This window comes from Dreissena polymorpha, chromosome 4 (assembly GCF_020536995.1).
Source record: "Dreissena polymorpha isolate Duluth1 chromosome 4, UMN_Dpol_1.0, whole genome shotgun sequence".
In the NCBI taxonomy this organism is placed as follows: Eukaryota; Metazoa; Mollusca; class Bivalvia; order Myida; family Dreissenidae; genus Dreissena; species Dreissena polymorpha.
This window is the reverse complement of record NC_068358.1, coordinates 28,569,178-28,592,626: the sequence shown is the minus strand read 5'-3', so window position 1 is coordinate 28,592,626 and position 23,449 is coordinate 28,569,178. Positions and strand designations below refer to the sequence as shown.

The 23,449-nt window shown below is 34.1% G+C and overlaps 1 protein-coding gene across 3 annotated transcripts; it reads right to left on the bottom strand.

The window, feature by feature from the left end:
• Window positions 1-1,272: 1,272 nt before the first annotated feature.
• LOC127877783 (uncharacterized) lies at window positions 1,273-22,914 on the bottom strand. 3 transcript variants are annotated; one of them, XM_052424023.1, is made up of 8 exons: window positions 22,711-22,845; window positions 21,403-21,449; window positions 12,904-13,007; window positions 11,958-12,188; window positions 11,006-11,230; window positions 9,390-9,516; window positions 4,100-4,705; window positions 1,273-2,294 (listed from the first exon to the last, which is right to left on the bottom strand). In XM_052424023.1, the coding sequence occupies exons 2-8, from the start codon at window positions 21,422-21,424 to the stop codon at window positions 2,035-2,037; spliced, it is 1,575 nt and encodes a 524-aa protein (XP_052279983.1). In that variant the 5' UTR covers window positions 21,425-21,449; window positions 22,711-22,845; the 3' UTR covers window positions 1,273-2,034. The 3 variants fall into 3 exon arrangements, with proteins under 3 accessions (XP_052279983.1, XP_052279982.1, XP_052279984.1); XM_052424022.1 differs by lacking the exon at window positions 21,403-21,449 and having other exon boundaries at window positions 22,711-22,914; XM_052424024.1 differs by lacking the exon at window positions 21,403-21,449 and having other exon boundaries at window positions 4,100-4,216; window positions 22,711-22,914.
• Window positions 22,915-23,449: the final 535 nt, after the last annotated feature.

Genomic DNA, 23,449 nt, shown 5'->3' with positions numbered 1-23,449 from the left:
TTCAAACAAAAGGTTCACAATAAGTCACCAAACAAAATACATGTCAAAATGTATGATAAATTTATGTTGAATTTAAAATTGTTGATTTATGACGACTGAGTGTTTACAATTCTGAATATTTAAAAGAAGACAACCTGGCTGATGTATCGTTTCAATTGATTTGTCATTTTATGAATAATACGTCCACATGCTTGGCAAATTATACACTCATTAAATTGAAGCAAAATAAACATTCAATACGGGTACAATTCTTTTGAATATAATATATATTCATTATATTCCATTATTAAGTGTTTGTATAATATTTAAGAAAGGATAATGCGTAAAGTCACTGCCTGAAGAAAAAATGTTCAATAAAATGAATCAACTTCCTATAGGAAAAAGGTCAAATGATACATAACAAGAATCAACGACCTTAACAAAACATGTTACATAGCATGAATTAAACACTTGAGTCGCAGAAAATACAAACAAACGGTATCATGTGGTAACAGGCTAAAAGACACACGCACTGAAGGATTGCAGAAGCATTTAGTTGAAATTAATATTTCACTTTTGTAAAAAACATGTTCAGACCAATACAGAAGACAAAATCAGAATTGATGTACACAATAAATCAAAATAGGATAAAAAGGACATGTATTGAGATGGCTAATAATTTATTTTAAACATAAAATACATAGAGAAAAACAACAACAACAACAATAATGTATGTTTGTGAATGAAAACCAAGCAAAAATAAAACAATACAAAGTTGCTTTTTACTTGATTCTATTAAGGTATTACTAAGTTATTTGAACAGATCAAACATATACAAAAGTCAACATTTTTTTAAAGTTTCAAGTTTTGAAAAAAACCAGAACATGTAACTGAAGAAGAAAAGACTTCAGCTTTAATGTCAATGCACATGGTAACCGATTCTAAAGAAACATGCAATACACTCCAAATACAAAACAAGTAATCTGAATACATATCCATGAATATGAATTGTGAAAATTAAACATGTGGTCGCTAGCAATGCGATTAGAGTCAAGACAAATTCAGACCTGAAACAATGGCAGACAATTTCATATACTATTTATTATCCTATAAGACACACATTTAGACAAAGATTTTTTTCAAAGAAGTTTATTTCTTAACAAATATGATAACACACACACACACACACAGATATATATATATATATATATATATATATATATATATATATATATATATATATATATATATATATATATATATATATATATATATATATATATATAGATATATATATATATATACGTAAGTGGCAAAAGGAAAAACTGAGTAAAAAACGCCAATGACGTAAATTCAAATAAAGATTTGAAAGCTAGGAAAGTTTGAGTGAAATACAATAAGCAGTAAAATGAGTTGAGTTTACACAAGTTTGGCTTATAAAGATCTGGCCAATTAAGAAATTAAATGATACTTATTTTGACATTTGTAAAGATTGCAATTATGAACGTGGTGCTGACCTTTTTGTATGACTACATCAATTCATCTTTATACATAATATCGGGCTAGAGGTTAGTTCGATTGAAGTATACCCACTAGTATAATGTATGTATGACCTCAAAAACCTCGTGCAAAACGTGCATGAACAACATCACATGCGTATAAATGAAATATCCAGGTGTTTAATTTATGCTAATGGAGTTCACAATTGCCAGGTTAATGTTATGTTTCTATTAACGCACAAGTTCCTTCCAATAGGATCACCTGCATTCTAAGTAAAGGATGTTTTCAAATATTTTTACCGTCCACTAAAGTTCGGTAAATGTACAGAATTGGAAAAACAATAAAAATTGTCACCACTAAATCTTACACGAATATAATGCCAAAAATGGCCAGAGAAAAAACAAAAAAAACCTTAAAATGTGGACCATATTTCAGTTCATAAATGTGTAAATAAAGCGTTAATAAATACTGTTTGGAAAATAATCCGTAAAAACAAAACCTGGTTCTTTTTAAGAAACTTACATAATTATAAATAAACTGACAATTGCATTGGTACTAAACGCGATCATAAGTGACAATATACTCAGGATATACATCAGTCATGTTGTATACGATAAATTCACGGAAATTCCACGACCCATCTCCGATGATTGAGTCATAAAACTGGTTGTTGGAACAGCGGCACTTGTCCTCTAAGCAGGACTTGCAGGGGGGTCGCGCGTATGACTTTGGACTTGAAGTGACGAAGGGCTCTCCGAGACAGGTCCGCACCAGCAGCATTTTCCTGTCAGTTAGCGACCGCATACCTTTTGGATCTTTAAAAATAGGTTTATATATGAAATTCAGATTTATTTACTATATTAAAATGCTAAATGGAATTGAGCATCGTTTTAAAACAATGACATACTAATTTTATTTTACCAATATTGTACTTAACAGAACCTAATGAAATATACATCAGTCAGGGGTTCAAGTAATATTATAGGTGAAATGCACGGTGCATAATAATCAACAGAGGATAAGGGTTGAACAGTCGATGGTGCAAAGTAGTTTGAAACTTAGAATCAGTCCTACTCCATGAGACTTAAAATTGGTATGAGCAAAAACTAATCAGTGCCCGTATGCAATTAACTTTTCTTGGGATTCAAGACTAAGAATCATTGGCACATATCACGAGAAAATGGCGCTTTAGCCATATGCGGCAAACTGCACAGTCTGGTCAGGAGCAACTTTTCCGCTTATGAAATCCACATAGCCTTGGCTGACTTAATTACGGACAAAATAGTCCCGGATCATACTTCGCGTCTTCTAGCCGCATATGGCATAAGATTCATAATCACACGATGCGGTTCAATAAGTATTGTTAAAACAATGTAATTATTTAATTATTCAAATAACAGCCACTCTATTCTGAAGCTTTTTGGATCAATGTTACAGTCATAAAAATCGTTAAAGTTGCAAATGAATTTGTATGACCGATACTTACAAGCAATTTATATTCATTCTAAATAAGTTTCATAGTATTTTCATTTTTATTTTTTCCAAACATATATCAATCAATATCTTTCTTTTGAAATTTATGCCAATTGTTTCTGTTTGACCTTTTCTTGCATTTCAATCTTGTTAGAATTAATGCGCGTTTGCATGTGTCCTAACTCTGTTTTGAGTGATTGATGCACAGCATAATTATGGCGTCATGTTTAGCGTTAAGTTACAGTGATATTATTGGCATCTATCAGTTGATAGGTGTCTATCGCAACCGTTATTTATTTTTGGTGTTTTCACTTCATATACACTTATATTTGTTAATGCAGCATTAACATATCAAAACAATATCCCAGAAAGAGAAAATAATGCAGTTGAATATCAACCGTACTTTCGTTTTGACAACTGACGACATAAATAATTCGATTTACGATGTAAATCTAAATTTGGTTTTAGTGCAGATTAATTAATACGACACAAAGACACTATTTTGTTTTACGGATCATTTCGGCTTAGAGGACTCACCAGTCATGTAAAATATCGAATATAATATATATTTTATATAAACAACTGGAAGCAAGATGAGTTACAGATAATTGGTCAGTAACCATATTTTAACTAACTCTTTTGACCTGTTAATTCTTTTAATCTCAATTTTAACATGGAAAAATGCCCATAATATCACTTTAGTTTTGTTTAACATAAAAATACTTGGATTGTGTAAACACGTACATTTCAGAAAGAAATTAAACTCATTTTTTTGACCAAGGAAAATATGTGCTGGTAAAAGTAGCCGCATTTTGCTTTTGACTGATAGAGGGCCCTGGCTGCTAATATTTTTATCTAGAGAAATATGTGAGCCAGATATTTTGTTTAAATATGCGACATAGAAGACATGACCTTATCGTGTCTAAATATGACCAGGTGAAAAATGTGAACGCCACACTTAATTTTTACGTTATTCGACCTATGGTAAAGCTTGATAGGCTAGGTAAAAGCCATAACATTTATGACAGTAAGTGAATGATCACATGCAACCCGAATACATCATGTACACATTATCTTTTAGACAAGCAGATGAAATATATTGACATATGCATAACATTGTTTGCACTGAATGTCTGTTATAACATACCTGCGTATTGATCTGATTTTGTTGAACTTTCCGCACAGTAGACACCCTGTCCAAACATGGCAGTATGACCAGCCAGCCTACAATCCAGACCCTGTTCTGCTATTTTATCCACCCCATCTGTCCCATGAAACATGTAATGTTCGTTTACTTCATGATACACTTCCTTAGAAAGGACCGAGTTATTTTCTATATTGCTGGTTGTTAATACTTTACCTTTGGACCCTGTCAATTTTTCCATAGACTTAAATGGCCCTCCTGTTTTAAATGCTTTTTTAAATAATTCCTGTCTCTTCGCGGCATATTTATGAAAAAGTTCATAGTTTTCTATTCGTTCAACTCTTGTGACCTTCACCTTGGTGTAGTTGAGCTCACTAAGGCCCTTTGCGTCGCGCCCGTGACCAACATGCTGAGCATCCCATGTGTCCTGCACGAGTTTCACTACATCCTGAAAGTCTTGACCTTCAATAGGCAAACGAATAAAGGGCCTCTGTTGGGCCTCAATGCCCCAGTCTTTCAGGGTCTTCTTGCTGTGGAACGTAGTCCAGTAGCATGGAGAACAGGGCTCGGACTTGTACATGGACTTGAACCATTCTTCTGTGCCTCGGTCTAGAACAAGATTACCTTGTGAGCTATGAATAGCATGTGCATTGTAAATTGAAGTACATGTATTGGTAGACATTTGCTAACATTGTTTAAGAACTTTCCGTGGTGTATATTTATAAATTTCATTGATGCACCAATTAGAATAAAAACCGAATGATTTACCTTAACTAAGTATATTAAAGCTTGTCATAATGTTTTTTATGCTACTTGTACATAAAGCAACACAGATAAACAAATAATACACACATTTTGCCCCATTACTTCAAGCTTGGTTTTCCCAAAATGTTAGCCGTTATGAATATATGCTTCCTTGTTACTTATTCTAACTGGATTAATGTTTTCAGAGTAAAAATTTATCTTTATCAGTTTTATTAACATAACTTAAATTTCACTTATTTCGTTGCCAATAGCAATTTTTGTCTGACGTAAAAACCAAAATAATGTTCAATTTCCCATATTGCTCTATATTTACATTCTGAGTTTCATCCAACAAGTTAAACCTTTTTATTGTGTTATCACAGGATAAAGATTTTTTGGACTTATGGATGAACCGATGGATAAAACTGAAATAACGAGCATATCTCCCAAAAAGCGCTCTATCAATATACTCAGTGTCATCTAGCTTCTGACGTTGAATACGCCTGTGTCTTAACTAAAATAATTATGGGAACCCCTTTTGAGATTGGTGAAAATGCAGGCAGCCTCCCACTCTCTTAATCCTACTGCGTTTGCAAAGATTCTTATTTTACAATATATCGGCATACATTAAAGAATGTATTTGTATCAACGACATACTTTGCAAGTCCAGTTTTTATTTTAACATGTTTATACCATACAATATCATATCAAAATCTAATTCGGTGGAAATGAAGCATATGTTAGACGTAATAACTAATACAGTGTTGACTAGTTTTGAAAACATCAGTACGAGAACACATTGTACATATTACGGTCCAATCGTCCATTAAGAAAGTCAACATGGTTGCATCATATGAACCGTTCCTATCCATAACATATCTAATGCATATCGAAGTTTACATTTTATTCACATAATAGATAAGCATCATTGTATCATTTAAACTGTGTATTTATGTATTGATGAATTTATGTATTTATTTATTTAACAGTATTTTCTTGATTTGAAAATGTTTATCTGATTGTTGTTGTAACTGACAAAAAGTATCGACTCATTGTTCGTTACACACCCACGTGAGAATGTCCATCTGAACCGATGGAGGGTCATTATCATCAAGATAAACACTAGTTAAAATTGTCTATGTTACGCATGTTGACAAAAATTAAAGCACTCCAAATTTGTACAAGATAAGTATTGATGCAAAGCATTAAAGGGCGTCGGGAATTTCAGTGTAAAAGGCACTCAATGAAGTTACATGAACCGATTTTTTTCTACTGTAAATATTAATATATTTGCCGATTATTTTAAACAAAATAGAAAAAGATACTGGTATAACCATTATCCATGATTCTGTGTTATAACCCCCCAGTCATGCAATTATCTATGATGTTGTGTTATAACCCCCAAATAACCATTATCTATGGTTTTGTGTTGTAACCCCCAAATATTTCATAGTTCATTTTATTTACATTGGTTTCCTTTTTTTGCTGGCATCCGTATGCAGTTTTCATTAATGGAACAGAACTGTGTAGGTTTTAAAAAATCTGCTTCATCTTGTAAGCGTAATTTCATATTTTTCTCAATTTTCAAGGGGAAATGATTCTGAAATTATTCTTAGGTTGCTCATTTACGATATGGGTTGAGTACTCATTGATATGAAAACACTGTAAACGTTTTAATGTGTTTACGAGCCCCTCCCCCCCACCCTCTCACACATATATTTCATTGGCATAATAAAAACAAAAAATGGTTACAATAAAACAACATATTTATTTAAACTAAAATCTCTACATCAAAACAAAAAGTTAACATAGAACACAAATACAATAATTTGATTCTACTGGGGCTCGAACCTTGGGCCTCTCACATGTGAATCAAGCGTGTAACCACTACAATACGGAACCGCTTGAAAAATCACCTTCTTACTAAGATATTAATAAGCTATTAATAGTCGGTGTAAATGTAAACCCGGAAGTTTAAACGCTGGATAGTGAGCGGGGTTAAAGGTCCATACCAAAGGGTCCATACCACTGGCAAGATACGGGTCGGGTCTGCGGCCTTCTATATGTGGTTCTTAAAAAAAACTGTAGGAGGACTTGATAGTAACGATACTGGGGTGCTGTGATGGTGCTCCTCATTGATCAGCGGCTGCTTCCTTTATCAAGACTCATTATTACAATTAATAATACGTGTCGCGCTTCGCGCTCTATAGCGCTTTTATTAGTAACTAGGTGGTTGCTAAGATAGTGGAACAAAGAAGTTTTGTTTTTTATATAAAACCAAAAAGTTTCAACGGTTCGCGTATTTGCCCAGTCCCTGTGATCTTTTATTATTGCCCAGCCCCTGTGATCAGTTATTAATTTAAAGAATTAGCTTTGCATTATTGGGAATAAATGTTGTAGTTAATGTAATAGGCACAAATGCAGTACTTATTAACACTAACTTACACAAAAAAATCACCACTATGCAAGATATTCTGACAACAAAAATATATACATTGATCCGTAAAATAACTTCTCCTCCCATAAGCGTAAAACAACGTATTACATATTAGTCGCCGCACTTCAGTGCGACGCCAACCAAATGTTAATTTTATACATGCAGCCCGCAATTAAGACGTACATCAAGTTGACAGACGAAAATGTTTTATGAAATGTTTTATCAATTACATATGAGTGTATTTGTTAACAGTGTTCATACTGCATTGCGTATTTTCTGTAGAGTTGGAGCTAGTACCACAGAAAGAGAATTATGAATCTTAGATGTTTCTAACAGGATCTTGCGTATGACAGTCTCGTATGTATCTTTGTTTATTTGAGATATGTGTTTTTCTAGAAAGCGTCGTGTAATATATATCAAAATACATGTCAATTAACAATTCTTCGAGATGTGTGCGTCTTTATTCCACCGTATTAGGCATCAACAGCTTATTGTATTTCGTTTGTTTTATTTAACAGTATTACAGTCATAGTATCCAATGTATCTGTTCACGTTTCGAGGACATGCTTAGCCAATCTAAGTTGTAACCAGTACTAAGTTCACTCACCGGTGCCAGACGTTGACAACTGTCCTTTTTGTTCCGCAGTAACCAGTACTAAGTTCACTTACCGGTGCCAGACGTTGACAACTGTCCTTTTTGTTCCGCAGTAACCAGTACTAAGTTCACTTACCGTTGCCAGACGTTGACAACTGTCCTTTTTGTTCCGCAGTAACCAGTACTAAGTTCACTTACCGTTGCCAGACGTTGACAACTGTCCTTTTTGTTCCGCAGTAACCAGTACTAAGTTCACTTACCGTTGCCAGACGTTGACGACTGTCCTTTTTGTTCCGCAGTAACCAGTACTAAGTTCACTTACCGGTGCCAGACGTTGACAACTGTCATTCTTGTCCGGCAGTAACCAGTACTAAGTTCACTTACCGTTGCCAGACGTTGACAACTGTCATTCCTGTCCGGCAGTAACCAGTACTAAGTTCACTTACCGGTGCCAGATGTTGACAACTGTCCTTTTTATTCCGCAGTAACCAGTACTAAGTTCACTAACCGGTGCCAGACGTTGACAACTGTCATTCTTGTTCAGCAGTAACCAGTACTAAGTTAACTAACCGGTATCAGACACTGACAACTGTCCATCTTGTTCAGCAGTAACCAGTATTAAGTTCACTTACAGGTGCCAGACGTTGTCAACTGTCCTTTTTGTTCCGCAGTAACCAGTACAAAGTTCACTTACCGGTGCCAGACGTTGACAACTGTCATTCTTGTTCGGCAGTAACCAGTGCTTAGTTCACTTAACGGTGCCAGACGTTGACAACTGTCCTTTTTGTTCCGCAGTAACCAGTACTAAGTTCATTTACCAGTGCTAGACGTTGACAACTGTCATTCTTGTTCAGCAGTAACCAGCACTAAGTTCACTTACCGGTGCCAGACGTTGACAACTGTCATTCTTGTTCGGAAGTAACCAGTACTAAGTTCACTTACCGGTGCCAGACGTTGACGACTGTCCTTCTTGTTCAGCAGTAACCAGTACTAAGTTCACTTACCGGTGCCAGACGTTGACGAATGTCCTTCTTGTTCAGCAGTAATAAGTAATAAGTGAACGTACTTAAGCAAGTCACTTATTACTGCCCTATTTGTTTAGCGGATATTTGATAAATCTTATAATTCCTTTAGATGTTTACTTTGTTTAAATATTTTGATTGCTATTAGATTCTTTCACAGTTATTGCAAAATATTTACCAATAATGTTACTAAAATTCGATATTCCATGTCAGACAGAATATATTTTAAAGTGATAAGTTGATTTGATTTTCTTGATAGTTAAGACTTGCTTCTTCAAATATTGTTAATTTCAACGCAAGGTTTTTTAATATTATTATTGAGTTATATTAAAAACTAAAAATGTATGCACATTTCTTAACTAGATATGATCCAATAAGAGAACAAATTAATTTGTTTAAATATCAAGAGTCGAACTGCGGAAAAATGAGGAAAAATCAGAATTTCTAACAATTAGCAAGTAATTATTCCCCAATAAGAATTCTCCCACAGCTAACCCCTCATGATGGACAAGGACCGCAGCCCTGCAAGTATCGTCGATGAAATTGCGGCCCCTGCTGAAGACACAACCCCGTTGTGATTGATCTGTCGGCCAGCGCGACTCCTTGCTTCCCCCTCAAATGCCTGAAATACATGTACAGTGACTGGTACTGAAATACATGTAAAGTGACTGGTACTGAAATACATGTACAGTGACTGGTACTGAAATACATGTACAGTGACTGGTACTGAAATACTGTACCGTGGCTGGTAGGGACCGGAGCTGAATAAGTATCTGATTAATACAAAAAAATGTATTAAAAAGTGCAAATAGGATCTTGCATCAACTTTCATAAACTTTTGTATTGTGTAATATTATGTGTTATAATTATATATTTTCCGCCACAAAATGTTACGTTAGAGTATTGCGTTAACCTCACTTCCTATGTATATGTTTACATTAATACAACTGATTAAGACTATGACCTAAACATGTTCAGTATTTAAGAAATTAAATAAGCCAAAGAAACGTGTTTATGCGATAAATTTTATTTAGTTATTTCATCAGATCACTATAGATTTATAAATCTTATTTTTTAAATTCCAAAAACTGTGAATCACAAAACTATGGAAAGAGTTATATGGCAATTTAGTGTCCCTGATATTATATTTTCCACATTACTGTAGAGTATAGTGTATATGTGTATTAAAAGAAGTGATATATCATTAAGAACTTATTATTTTAAGAAAGAAGTTTTTCTAGTTACAAAAGGACTGATTAATTAACAAAAATATTGAAAAGAATATCAGGTAACATAAAAATGTGTACTTACAAAAATTGTGAGAACATTCCCCACTTCATAATATCATATATTTCCTTATTTACGTTATTTTTCTAAGCACAAAAATAATAAATAAGAAAGCGGTTAGGATGAATACCGCCAATATAAACAATGGCTTTTCTTAAAATTAACAGTTTTTGCAAAAACGTTCCTTTATTTTTTTAAGATCTAATCTAATCTTTAAAGGGCCTTTTCACAGTTTGTGGCATGTTTTGAAATAAGTCATTAAATGCTTTATATTGATAAATGTAAACATTGGATCGTAAAAGCTCCAGTAAAATATCAAGAATAAAATTTAAAAAAGAAAAAAAGTAGCCGCAGGTGGACTCGAACCAGTGACCCCCGGAGTCCTGGAGTTATCTGGAGTAAAAGTGCATTAGCCCGCTCGGCTATTCTGCCAAGCTTACTTTGTGGAAGTATTTTATCCATTATATGAACAATTTTCGTAGTTTCACAAAATTTAACGACAACAACAGAACTCTCCAAATTATTAAATCGTTTCGCGTTGCAACGCTTTATAATTTTTAGGTTTTAAAATCGTCAAAATATGCATATATTGACTATATTAGACCATGGTAAATGTTCAATACTGTTTCTTCACAAATATCATAACTCATAAACGAAAATTTGCGAATCCGAACAACTTGTTTCAATTTTGTCAATTTACCAAACCGTGAAAAGATCCCTTTAATTTATTGTTTCAGTATCCATATCATATGTTTTCTAACCATATATTAAAATAATTGTAACAGCTTTAGTTATACAGTATTGTAAGTCCCATATTGAATTACCTTAAAGGATGTATCATCATCTTTATCGTACACAACAACATTGACATATTTGACGCTGGTGCCTGGTTTGCTGTTGCTGAAGTCTTCGACACTCTGTATTATTTCGGCCGCAACCATGGCAGGGTGGTACTTAAGACGGCCCGTGCCCAGGGCAGGGATAGACAGGGATCGGAAGTTGCTTCGGTCTGCCCTTTCTAGGCACATGGTCACAGTTTTGTGAAGCGTCTGGGAATATAATGAATGTGTTATTCTTTATGAATATCTGGAGATATTGTACATGAACACATATAAACAATAGTTAAAACACACAAAGCAAATACATTAAAAATACAACAAATATCACAATGCTTTATTGTTTTTTAGTTATCCATCGAAAACACAAAACAAAATACTCATAGTCAATATAAGGTATCTAAAAATAAAGTCCTTTTACAACAACTGAGTTTCATCTTAAGTTGTTTTTTTTGCTATCAGTAATCTTGACCCTATCCATTCCATATAGGAAAGGTAGACCTAAACAATGTCTTGAAATTATGTGTCATATTATATTTCATAAACAAACAACTTTAAAAGACTTGCGGAAAAGACAATTTTGGTCACTTATTCAAAATATAAAAGAAAACTGCACATCAGGTAGCAAAATAACCCTAATTACGACGACTGGTACTGAAGTAAAAAAATTTAATGAGAATTCTGAAAAGCCATACGTAAGAAATCAGCGATAGCGTGAGAATTCCAAAGGCCATTGGTTCAAGCCCACGTTAGGTAACCTTTATCTTTCTTTCTTAACTTCACTTCTTGTTTTACATAGAGCTTTTAACATTCAGATCTTTACACACATCAATTTAAAGCATTTAATGACAAACTTATTTTAAAGTGTAATTTTCAAGCAAAAACAAATTGCCTTTTACCTTAAATTTTAATCTCTCTTACGACAAGTATTTGTTCTCACCTTGTCATCCGACCCAGAGGTCCCCGCCTCTGGCAGGGCTACAAAGTATACATTTCTGCAGGCGAGATTACCAGAGCTTACAACAGCAACCTCATCGTAATCAATACCATGTGGGTACAAGGACTGTAGCTCAGCTGCCATACTGACTCCAGCTGCCTCCAGAAGGTTCTTCGAGACTTGACCTTTACTGAGGTCGAGTGGCTTGTTAGCCGTGCATACTATCACATCCGACTGATAAAGGTAAAACAGTTGTTCATTTATATAATTCTTATTAATTGTTTGAAATTCACTGATTTTTTGTTTATTTCTGTTGCTTTTTTTAAGTTGTGTTTCCTACGTTTGAAATTTGCCTGTTTGGCAATAAGTGCCTTTCAAAAACACATGTTAAACTTAAGTTTTTCTCCGGCTTGTGCAGCTGAAGTTTAACTAATTTCATATTTGACATAAAGATGCTTTCAAAAACGCTAAAGAAATGAACTGAACCTTAAACACATGGTTATCTGAGAATTAAGAATCGAATAATCTTTTTATTAGAAACAACTTTGTTTTTTGTTCTTAGTAGCAACACTACAACGAGATCAATTGTTTAATGGGTTCTAAATTAATCCGCCCAGAAACGACGGGACTCGATGCCTGTGCGTAAAAGAAATCCTAGATTACCTTATGCAGCTTGCACAGGCTAATGAGGGACGAAATGTTTCACCTAGACTAAAATTTTGCTTAGAAGTGACTTCCTTTAAATAAAAAATAACAGCGGAAAGTGTCGTTCCTGATAAGGCTGTGCAGAATGCATGGCACAGGCATTTAGCCTTGTTTCCACAAGCAAGGCTCACATAAAAAATAATTATTACAAAAATGTTTTATCACATATACTAAATCATTCAAAGAACTCCAAACTCAGCTATTTTAGCAATTTAAATAATACAGTTATCATAGCAACAAGTACCTGTTCCCTTGTTAGATCTCCTTGGATGACACATACATTGACACGACCCTTCCCCAATGTCAGTTTCTTGCGCTCGCAAAACGGCTTATTTCCATCCAGATGTTCTGTAAAATAGCAGACACAAGTTCACACTTTGTAGTTCAATAAACGTGACCATCGACATTTTTTAAAGAAGATCCCAAGGGAAAGCATTAAAGTTTAGTGTGTTTCTTCGTTCAAATTTGGGGCCTGAAGAGGAACCCAATCACATTGGAAACAATTATATACTTTTCCAAAATAGGCCCTCAAAATTCTCGATTACAGGTTTTCTAAAAATAAGAACAAAATAAAGTATCAACATTTAGTTCATTTTAAATCCATCTATATAAGTTGACACTCAGTAAATGACATAGTGAAATCACATGTATTGTCAATTTTGAAGTGTCGTTAGCAAAAAAAAAATTCACTTTTTTAGTAAAAATGACGCAATGTTTCCCAATCCAAAGGGACCCATTCCCAATAAAGTGAAAAGACACTAAAATTACAGCTCCCAAAGATTGACCTAACTACTTGTATACTCTATAGGCATAACTTAGCCACGTCATGCAAATATGGGTCTTATACCATATGTAACCAGCGTAACTCTAGACCACCCAGAGTGCATGTATGACATGTAAATAATGTTTTCATAACTAAGCCTTAAAATACAAATATGGATCTTATGCCATACGCAATCAAAGTAACGCTAAACAACCCTGTGCATATGCAGAGGCTTCATGGTCTCATTAAGAGACATGGTCGCTCTGGACCTACGCTGGCACAGGCTGATCTGGCGCTACGCTGGTCGCATGTTACATAAGACCCATTTTCGCACAACGTCCCATTCGGTGAACATGTTAAGAGAAAATGATAACATAACAGTAAGTAAGCAATATATCTTATTAGGCAAGATTCGAGTACCAAAACCAATTATTTTATCATTAAATATACTCATTCTTATTGAACAGTAATAAAGCAAGGTCTTATTTAATCTATAAGGCAAGATTCGAGTAATAAAACCAATAAGTTCATCATAACAGTAATTGAATTAACTCATGCACAGTGTGTGGTTAATGTATGCAGGCTATAAAAGGTTCTACAGAGAATAATTACCCTGCTAAAGAGAATAATTACCATACACCTGTTTAGGTGAAATCCATGGATTTATTTTTACAGAAGATTTGAAAACTTGTCCTCTCAGTACAAGTTATAGTTGAAAACTTGCTATAGTTTATATCTTGACATCAAGTAGATTAAACAATATAGCAGTTTTATTATTTAATACTATAACTTTAATCTTACTTAAGAAGATTTGTTAAAATGTGTACAGGCCTTCTTTGGATACATCAAGAAATTATTAATGTGATATATTTGGCTTGATATTTCTTGAAAGAATTATATTGCATTATTATACATGTTCAACAATATTGTCAATTGATTACATTTTTGTTGAAGTTTGTCATTTGTCCCTTATTTCACCAGATTCTTTTAAGATCAATTCTTGCTGTCATTAGTATACTTCAAAACAATAGAGCATACCCGCCAATACATCATATACATGCATATGCATTTATGATAATATATACATGTGCTTCGAAAAAGAAATTTGTGTTTCATACATTTCATGTTGAATTGCAATTAGGAAATTTCCGATAGTTATTAGACAAACTAATCAAGAGCTTTGTCACCAATGTGACTTATTCTGTTGAAGAGCTTTGTCACCAATTTGACTAATTCTGCTGAAGAGCTTTGACACCAATATGACTTAAACTGCTGAAAAAACTTTGACACAAATGTGACGTATACTGCTGGAGAGCTTTGTCACAAATGTGACGTATACTGCTGGAGAGCTTGGCCACCAATGTGATTTATGCTGCTGAAGATCTCTGTCACAAATGTGACTCATACTGCTGGAGAGCTTTGTCACAAATGTTACTAATACTGCTGAAGACCTTTGTCACCAATGTGACTTATACTGCTGGAGAGCTCTGTCAACAATGTGACTTATTCTGCTGGAGAGCTTTTTCACAAATGTGACTTAAACTGCTGGAGAGCTTTGTCACCAAGTTGACTTATACTGCTGAAGGGCTTTGTCACCAATGTGACTTTAACTGCTGGAGAGCTCTGTCAACAATGTGACTACTACTGCTGAAAAGCTTTGTCACAAATGTGACTAATACTGCTGAAGAGCTCTGTCACCACTGTGACTAATACTGCTGAAGAGCTTTGTCACAATTGTGACTTATACTGCTGAAGAGTTTTGTCATCAATGTGACTTATACTGCTGGAGAGCTTTGTCACCAATATGACTTATACTGCTGAAAAAGCTTTGTCACAAATGTGACGTACACTGCTGGAGAGCTTTGTCACAAATGTGACGTATACTGCTGGAGAGCTTGGCCACCAATGTGATTTATACATGTGCTTCGAAAAAGAAATTTGTGTTGCATACATTTCATGTTGAATTGCAATAAGGAAATTTCCGATAGTTATAAGACAAACTAATCAAGAGCTTTTAACCAATGTGACTTATTCTGTTGAAGAGCTTTGTCACCAATTTGACTACTGCTGAAAAGCTTTGTCACAAATGTGACTAATACTGCTGAAGAGCTCTGTCACCACTGTGACTAATACTGCTGAAGAGCTTTGTCACAATTGTGACTTATACTGCTGAAGAGTTTTGTCATCAATGTGACTTATACTGCTGGAGAGCTTTGTCACCAATTTGACTTATACAGCTAAAAAGCTTTGTAACAAATGTGACTAAAACTGCTGAAGAGCTTTGTCACCAATGTGACTACTACTGCTGGAGAGCTTTGTCACAAATGTGACTGATACTGCTGGAGAGCTTTGTCACAAATGTGACTCATACTGCTGTAGAGCTTTGTCACAAATGTGACTTATACTGACGAAGAGCTTTGTCAGTAATGATCAAGGGCCATAACTAAGAAAGTTGTGGATCATCGGGTATGAATAAAGTGTCTTACACATCTACTCTTCGCTTGATAAATTGTGAAGTCTCTTGCTGAAAAATTCATATTGCAGAGACTCTATTGCTTGCATCATGCAATAAGAATTGTCAATGATTTGATCATTAAAAATGTTGTTACATATAGCCATTATTCCTAAATTTAAAAAAATGACATGAGATTTTCTTTTAACTTTTGGGGTGCTTACTGAAAACCAAATATATGAGACAGATTTTTTCTGAACATTGTATTGAATAATTGAACTGCAAGTTGGGAAAATGAGGCTGAATAAATACACCTAAATCGTTGTCTCATATAAGCCTGTGAATTATGTGCACGCTTATCATGAAAGACACTTTACGCTTATACTGGATGTCCCGTTAGAATTGACTTCCGTTCAACAACTAATTTCCTTAAGCCGATAGCATACTCCCTGATTAGCCTGTGCACAATGTCCGTTGTTTCAAAATTTGAGAAGTTTGCAACTAATATTTTCTTCACTAAAAGAAGTTCACGACTCACATTATTTTCAAATTTAAAACGTTTTCCACTCTCGTTTTCACACTGTGACCGTGTTCGCGACTCAGTTTTTCACAGTTTTGAAAAGCTTGCGGCTCACTTTTAACAAAATGAGAGGGCAAAGACTGCTTCACAAAGATGGGGACAAAAGCACTTTATGCATTAAAGAACTTTTTCCCAGAGTAAGGCTCATTTTTATAACATAACGCTCAGTATATTTTTCTATTACCAACAAATAAGTCAAATATTGCAACACTTTACACTCAATTAGATTTAAACTTCCTAATGAATTGAAAATCACTTGAAATGTAGTTGAAGAGATTTTTTCCTGTACCATATTTGAAACAATCTGACATCAGAAATATAAATAACATGTTCCAAGAACTTCATAGTTTTAGAAATATAAACAAATTAAAAAACAAAGATGCTAAACAAGAGGTGTTTGTTTTCACGAACATCTCATAAAAGGTCACTGAGGTCAGCCAAATGTAATCGTTTTGTTTAAATAAAAAAAACGTTATTTTCCATTATAGTAAGGATTTTAAAATAAAGAAAGTGCAATATCCATATTCAATATTCCTTTTTGAAATGTAAAAGGTTATTTTATGTATATGAGCCAATCTTAAAACATTTGTTAAATAATTGAAAATTCAACTAAAAAAACAAAAACAGATTAGGGTTGTTCAGGTTAGAAGAAAAGAACAATATTTTGTTAACGCTCTGTCATAAGTATACAAACGACAAACACATCATATGTGCTGCGTCATGTTCTAATGCTATATGCAGCCATCGTAGCTCAGACCCATCATCTGGTAAGGATCTATCTTACCGCTAAATGAGGCCCCAAAATCTTGCATGACGTTATAGCGGACAGGGTAGCTCCTGCTGGCCGCATATGGTATAAGACCCATTTGTGCATGACGCTGGTCACATGACTGATATTTTAATGACATTGTTCACGCCCGTAGCCAGGGTTTTGAAAAGGGGGTGCGAATTTGCCTATCAACGATTGTTATTTTGCAACGAAGTGGCAAAGGGGATAGGTACGGGAGGATGTGTCCCCTTCCTTCAATCGGGGGGTTTGGAGGTCATCCCCCGCAGAAAATTTTGAAACAGAAATGTAAAATCCTGCATTCAGGTGACTATTTAACTGTATTTAGAGACTGAAGTTATAGAGCTATTTTATATGAAATTTCACTTTCATTGACCATACTGAGTCCGCAGGGGTTTTTTTTAGAAAAAGGGGAAGACGCTGGACGCTGGGTAAAAGGGGAAAATCGAGCGCGAAAGAGACATATTTGGGGGAAAAATAAAAACTGTTCATTTCATATAACTCGCCTACAGACTACAGGTTTTTTAAGAAAAAGAGGCATGTCTCTGACCTTTTTGTTCTTAAACACATGAACAAGTATGACATTAAAGTCAAAGTCCTAAATAAAGTTGCAGGGGTAGGTCTAATAATGGGAAATGTTTTCAACAGGGGCCGGGGAACGATGTCAATATTGTGATTTCAATTTCATGATGAATGGGTTGACGATCTAGATCTGCTACTGTATTGGAAGGGAAAGGTGCGGCAGCTGCCAATTGTCTACTTTCACTTTCACAATAATCCGACAGTATTAATCGATGTTGATTACATGTACCTCTGAATCCTGCTTGGTTTCAACGGTTTTTGATGATTCATTCTTAAAAAATGCGTTAACGCAATTAATATTTTCCGAGTCCGAACGTTTTATTTTGTTCGTGTATGAACGCCAATTGTGAGACTTTTTTCTGTTTTAACGTTTATATCTTGGCTTTCACATAACCCGGATGAAAATTCGACTGGTTTCCGGTAATTAATTGACGAACACCCTTCTCGCGCAAGACCGGAATCCAGTAAAATAGTCACATGATTAATACGATTAGTTGCCCGGTTTCCATGACCTAATTTAAGAGCTATATATAGAATCACTGGGATTCCCAGATTTGAGTGTTCGTCGGGAGAGAGAGAGAGAAAGCGAGATCGTTGTACATGGTACAAATTGGATAAGTGTCGACTTCCCAAAAGGAAAAAAAACATTTCTTTGAGGGTAAAATATTATATTTTGGTGAAAAATTATATTTTTGGAGGGGAAATGGTAGTTTTAGGGGAAAAATTCTGGTAGGGGAAGACGCCGAATATCGGCGTCACTTTCTTAGTAAAAAAAACACCCTGTACTCAGTGACTGATCGACATGAATATGATATAACATACATGTATTCCACACTGCCGTTTTACAATAACCACCTTTTTCGATCAGTCACGGAAATACCTATAGGATCTGGCACGAGTTGTCATATCATACCATATTTTATTAAACGAGTTCAGGAATTTTGTTAGTAAGCGAGCCTTTGGCGAGCTTAGTAACGTATTTCCTGGACGAGCTTAATAAAATATGGTATGATATGACAACGAGTGTCAGACCTTTTTTATCACATGCTTTTAAATGAGCAAATTAAATAAATATTTACGCAAACATAATGATAAATCCCGAATGTTGTTTACATTTCGTGACGTCATTTGACGCGTTGCAGCAAAATAACAAAATGGTCAATAAACGAAAACTAAGCCAATGAAAACGCTAAAAAATGCTGTATTACACATGTGTAATATATACAGAATATTACGCTAGTGAATTGTTCCAACAGTTTGTATCACTCGAGTGGCTTGTGTGATGACGTATCACACGAGAGGCGGAGCCTCGAGTGTGATGCGAAATAGCACAAGCCACAAGAGTGATACAAACTCTTGGAACAATTGACTAGCGTAATATTCCTTTTATTATATACAACAACTAATGAAAACAGTTAACAAATGTATTTTTTACTTTAACAAAACTGACAAAACAATGACTAAAACGGTACGCCATAGTTTATTTAAGACGCGTATGAATACAGTTTATGTAAATTAACGTGTAAACATTCGAACCGGTAAAACACAGGTTTCCGACACGCTAACCGTAATGCCATCGTTAATCCAATTTTTATAACAATTAAGTTGACAACTTTAATCCGATGTTTATTATAACAAAAACGTTTAAACAATATGCACTTCCACTTCTATCTTCCATGTCTTTATCGAAACTTAGTTTAAACCACACTATTTTATTGTATTCCTATCGAAATATACATTTATGCATGATAAACACACACTCCAAAATACGTTTTTAACACATAGTTTACTGCTAAAAAACACCAGGTCCGACATGTCCTTACAGAGTTTAGATAAAACTATTTTGTTTTGTCACAGAAATGACGTCACACGATGTACTACGTAATATATTTCGTAATAGGGTATGTAAGTCTCGTTATGTGACCACCGATATTTCTATTTTCGGTGCGTGTAATGTGACGTCATTAAATGGGTCGAAGTAGTCCGGCTAGTATGGTAATACGGAATTGGAAACAGCGAGTAGCGTAATACGGGATTTTTTATTTCAACGATTGATACAACCTGTATTTTGTTAAAAGCATTAAACAAGTATATAATAAAAAAATATTTAATGGTTGTATTACATGGGAATCAGGGTATAGCATGTGATAAAATATTTTACACGGTGTTTAACCCGACACTAGTATGCGCGCACACACTTTGTTTACATATGCAACAACAAATTTATAGAACGTAAAATCAACAATAAGAACGGTATAAAATATCATTATTTATTCGAATTTTGTGTATTTTACCATTCCAAAAATCTACCATTCATAAATGAAGCAAATTTAAAGGAAATATTTGACTCTTTTTTTCAAAACAATTGTTTGTCTGCTACTATGGATAGTACCAGAGGCCTAGCATTGCTCTAAACGTGCTAATAGTGTATTGTACAACAAACACTGATAAACAAAACTGGGTCTTCTCTAATCTGCATCAATACTAAACAGAAATCAAAATGGTATGACTGGCTACTTTTATGTTTTAAAACTATTTTTAACAAATTAGTTTTCTTTTTTTTAAACGAATTTGTGAAACATGTAACAATTAAGGCTTCATTACGACCCTATTACCATAAACTACTGGCCCTATGGTATCAAAGTCATAAAAAGTGTATACCAGGACGTTGAAGAAAAAAGATGGGCGTATTTGGCCAATAATCATTATGCTCAAGCTCCGTCAGAGTTAATGAACATTTAACGTTAACGTCCATCAAATCATATGTTATAACGTTTTAAATTCATTTAAGATTGACATAATTAAAACATTATGGAAAGTTTTGTACTTGGAGCAGAACTGATCCCACAAGTGATGGTAAACTACAAAAAAAGCTACATTGCTTTGTAGAAATTATTTGTTTTCTTGCCATACAACAAAAACATTATCCTCTCTTGAGCATAGGTAATATTTTGTTTACTGGAAAACCGTTTAGGTTTTCCAAAATTGTTGTACGGGAATATACCAATACCAAATAAACAATGCAGTCTGTCTAAAATGCTGTAAACACTGTGTAATTGATATAAATCGTGGTGTAATCCAAAATTATTAACCATTGACGTATTAGTCTTCGGCAATAGTCGACATGGTGTCCTTTGATTTCAGTCATTTTCGGAAGCTGGCATAACATTCTGTTAATTATCATCTAAAGAGTACTTCATTTTTTATAAGATTATTTGGTCAAGTTAATCAAATTGTTTTTCCAGCCATGTAGATGATTGTCGAAAAAAGTTATTGGACTGGGATTTCAACCCACAATAAGTAGGCTTCCTTACAGTTACAGCTCTAATAACAGACTCGTCAACAAATATTGGGTGCGAACGCACCCAGTGCAACCCCCCCCCCCCCCCTGGATACGGGTATGTTGTTTATACAACTTAGAACGCATATCAGCCCTATTTTTAGATAAAACAAAGAGCAGTTGTTAACTAAGTATAATTGATTATATTAGAAAGTGTAAGAAAGAGATGGTATTTAAATATGAAAGCAAAGCCAACTAATTCTAAAGCAAAACTTCAAACTAACATTTACTTCGCTTACCTTTTTGCGATGTGTTCCCCATATTCACAGGCTATAAGATAACTTCTCTACGTGAAAAAAAAAACAGAAATAGGTTATAAAACTTCCTTCCATCTTTAAATACTTAATCTCTGTACTTAGAAGTCATTAGTTCAGTAGATAAAGACAGGAAATGATATAACATTAAAATCCTTACCACTCTCTTAATACACAATTTTACAAGGTACATGTATTGTGACTGGTATGAGTATACGAATCCGTTTAAACTGTCTGCCTCACACACATTTCTTAAAATTATTAATTACAATATAAAAAGGTCTACAAAGTGGTCAATACCAGACAAGATCAATAAATGATAATAAAGTTATAATTTTATATATATTTTTAAGTTTTTGCATGAACAATAACTAAATCAAAGAAATAGAATTTATGAAATCAGGCTTAACGACAAGTAAAGAATTTTAACTTAAAAACGAAGATGAAACATGATGGCCATGATGACCACAAGGGCTCAGCTTATTACAAGGATAAAAATAGTTTAAATTTTTAAAACTGGTCCAGTACCATGATCATATTAAAGAAAATAATTTGACTCAACTTTGCGTTTTTCTCAATTTTTGCGATTACTTTGATCATCGTGATCAATTTGTTGTTAAAGTATTTTTTTTAGTTATGAGTCTGACTTTACCTTGGGTTTGATCATATTCTTATAGCTGAGATTTTATTTTGTTTGTGCGTTTTCCGAAATTCCCAATACTCAGCTGAGTTGAAACTCAAACCTCATCCCCTGAGTTGAGCTAAACAATTGATTATGTGAGTCGCGTTCTGAGAAAACTGGGCATAATGCATTTGCGTTAAGTGTCATCCCATATTAGCCTGTGCAGTCCGCAGATCGTGATTAGTAATGTATCAGTTTTAATGCAACAAAACAACATATTGCATTATTGCCAATAAAATCACAACAAAACAAATGACACTGTGTTTTAATTTTTCGCATAGTATGTGTATCTATTAATTGTAAACCACAGATAAAATACCTATTATTGGAATACAAATAACCAAACTTGCCGCAACACACCGTAATTACTGCAACTGTGATTAAAACTATATGAATGCATTATTTATTGTTGAAAAGTCTTAGTTTATATCTAATCGTGAACATGTTCGAATGAAACACAATGAAACATATTTACAACCATTACTTGGACACGGTCGACCACCTGCTTGTATACATACTGATATTAAAGGTGATATTTCAGCAACACATTAAGTGTGGCCTAATAAACATTTTATAATGAAATGGAAGCAATAATACATAACAATACTCACTTGTTTGTTCGAACTTGAGTATCGTGACAATCAGCTTAAAACCCGAGTGAAATCGAAAGTAAGTGGATTTAGTGGGGATTTTCAGTTTTAAGGGCATTGTGTACACATCGGCTGATAGTGACTTATCGTCATGGCATGTTTATAATAGACAATCCCAGAATCGATAAATTGACCGCCGCCATATTGGCTATCACGTGACCCCGCCGCCATCTTGGTGCTGAAAAATTTGACAGATAACAGCGTTCTACATGAGTGACATGTAGAACGCTGTTATCTGTCAAATTCGTCACGTAATGTTAAATGCCGAATTTGCTGTATTTTTTAAAAAGAAATCCTTTCAGTTATGCCTTTGCTTAAAACACAATTATTTCTTTATTGCATTTTTTATTCGCAGATAATTATAAAGGTCATCTCCGCAGTCTGAAGTAAACTTTGTGATTTGTAGCGTTAAAAATCCGCAGATGTTAATTAGCAAAATTTTTAAAGATTTATGACCGAGATATACAATTTCTTTGAAAATCAGATATCTGCCTTTGATTAACATTATTATTTCTTTTTTTTAAATATAGTTACCCATTAAGAAAATAAGTGTATATGATTCAATACCGAGACAGATTTTTTTATTGAATAGTACATATCTTTGTTTTTCTAAAGATTTATTATTTCTTTATTAATATTTCTTATTAAAGTATCATTTTTAAGGTAATTTAAAGCTCTAGCTGAAATTAATTTTGTGATT

Bases quoted from the DNA above. Each gene is read 5' to 3' on its own strand.
- LOC127877783 (XM_052424022.1), bottom strand. From the start codon at position 22,807: ATGCCCTTAAAACTGAAAATCCCCACTAAATCCACTTACTTTCGATTT. The intron at 13,008-22,710 runs GTGAGTATTGTT...GCTATTTTACAG, and splicing joins ACTCAAGTTCGAACAAACAA to AACATCTGGATGGAAATAAG. The intron at 11,231-11,957 runs GTGAGAACAAAT...TTATATTCCCAG, and splicing joins CCTCTGGGTCGGATGACAAG to ACGCTTCACAAAACTGTGAC.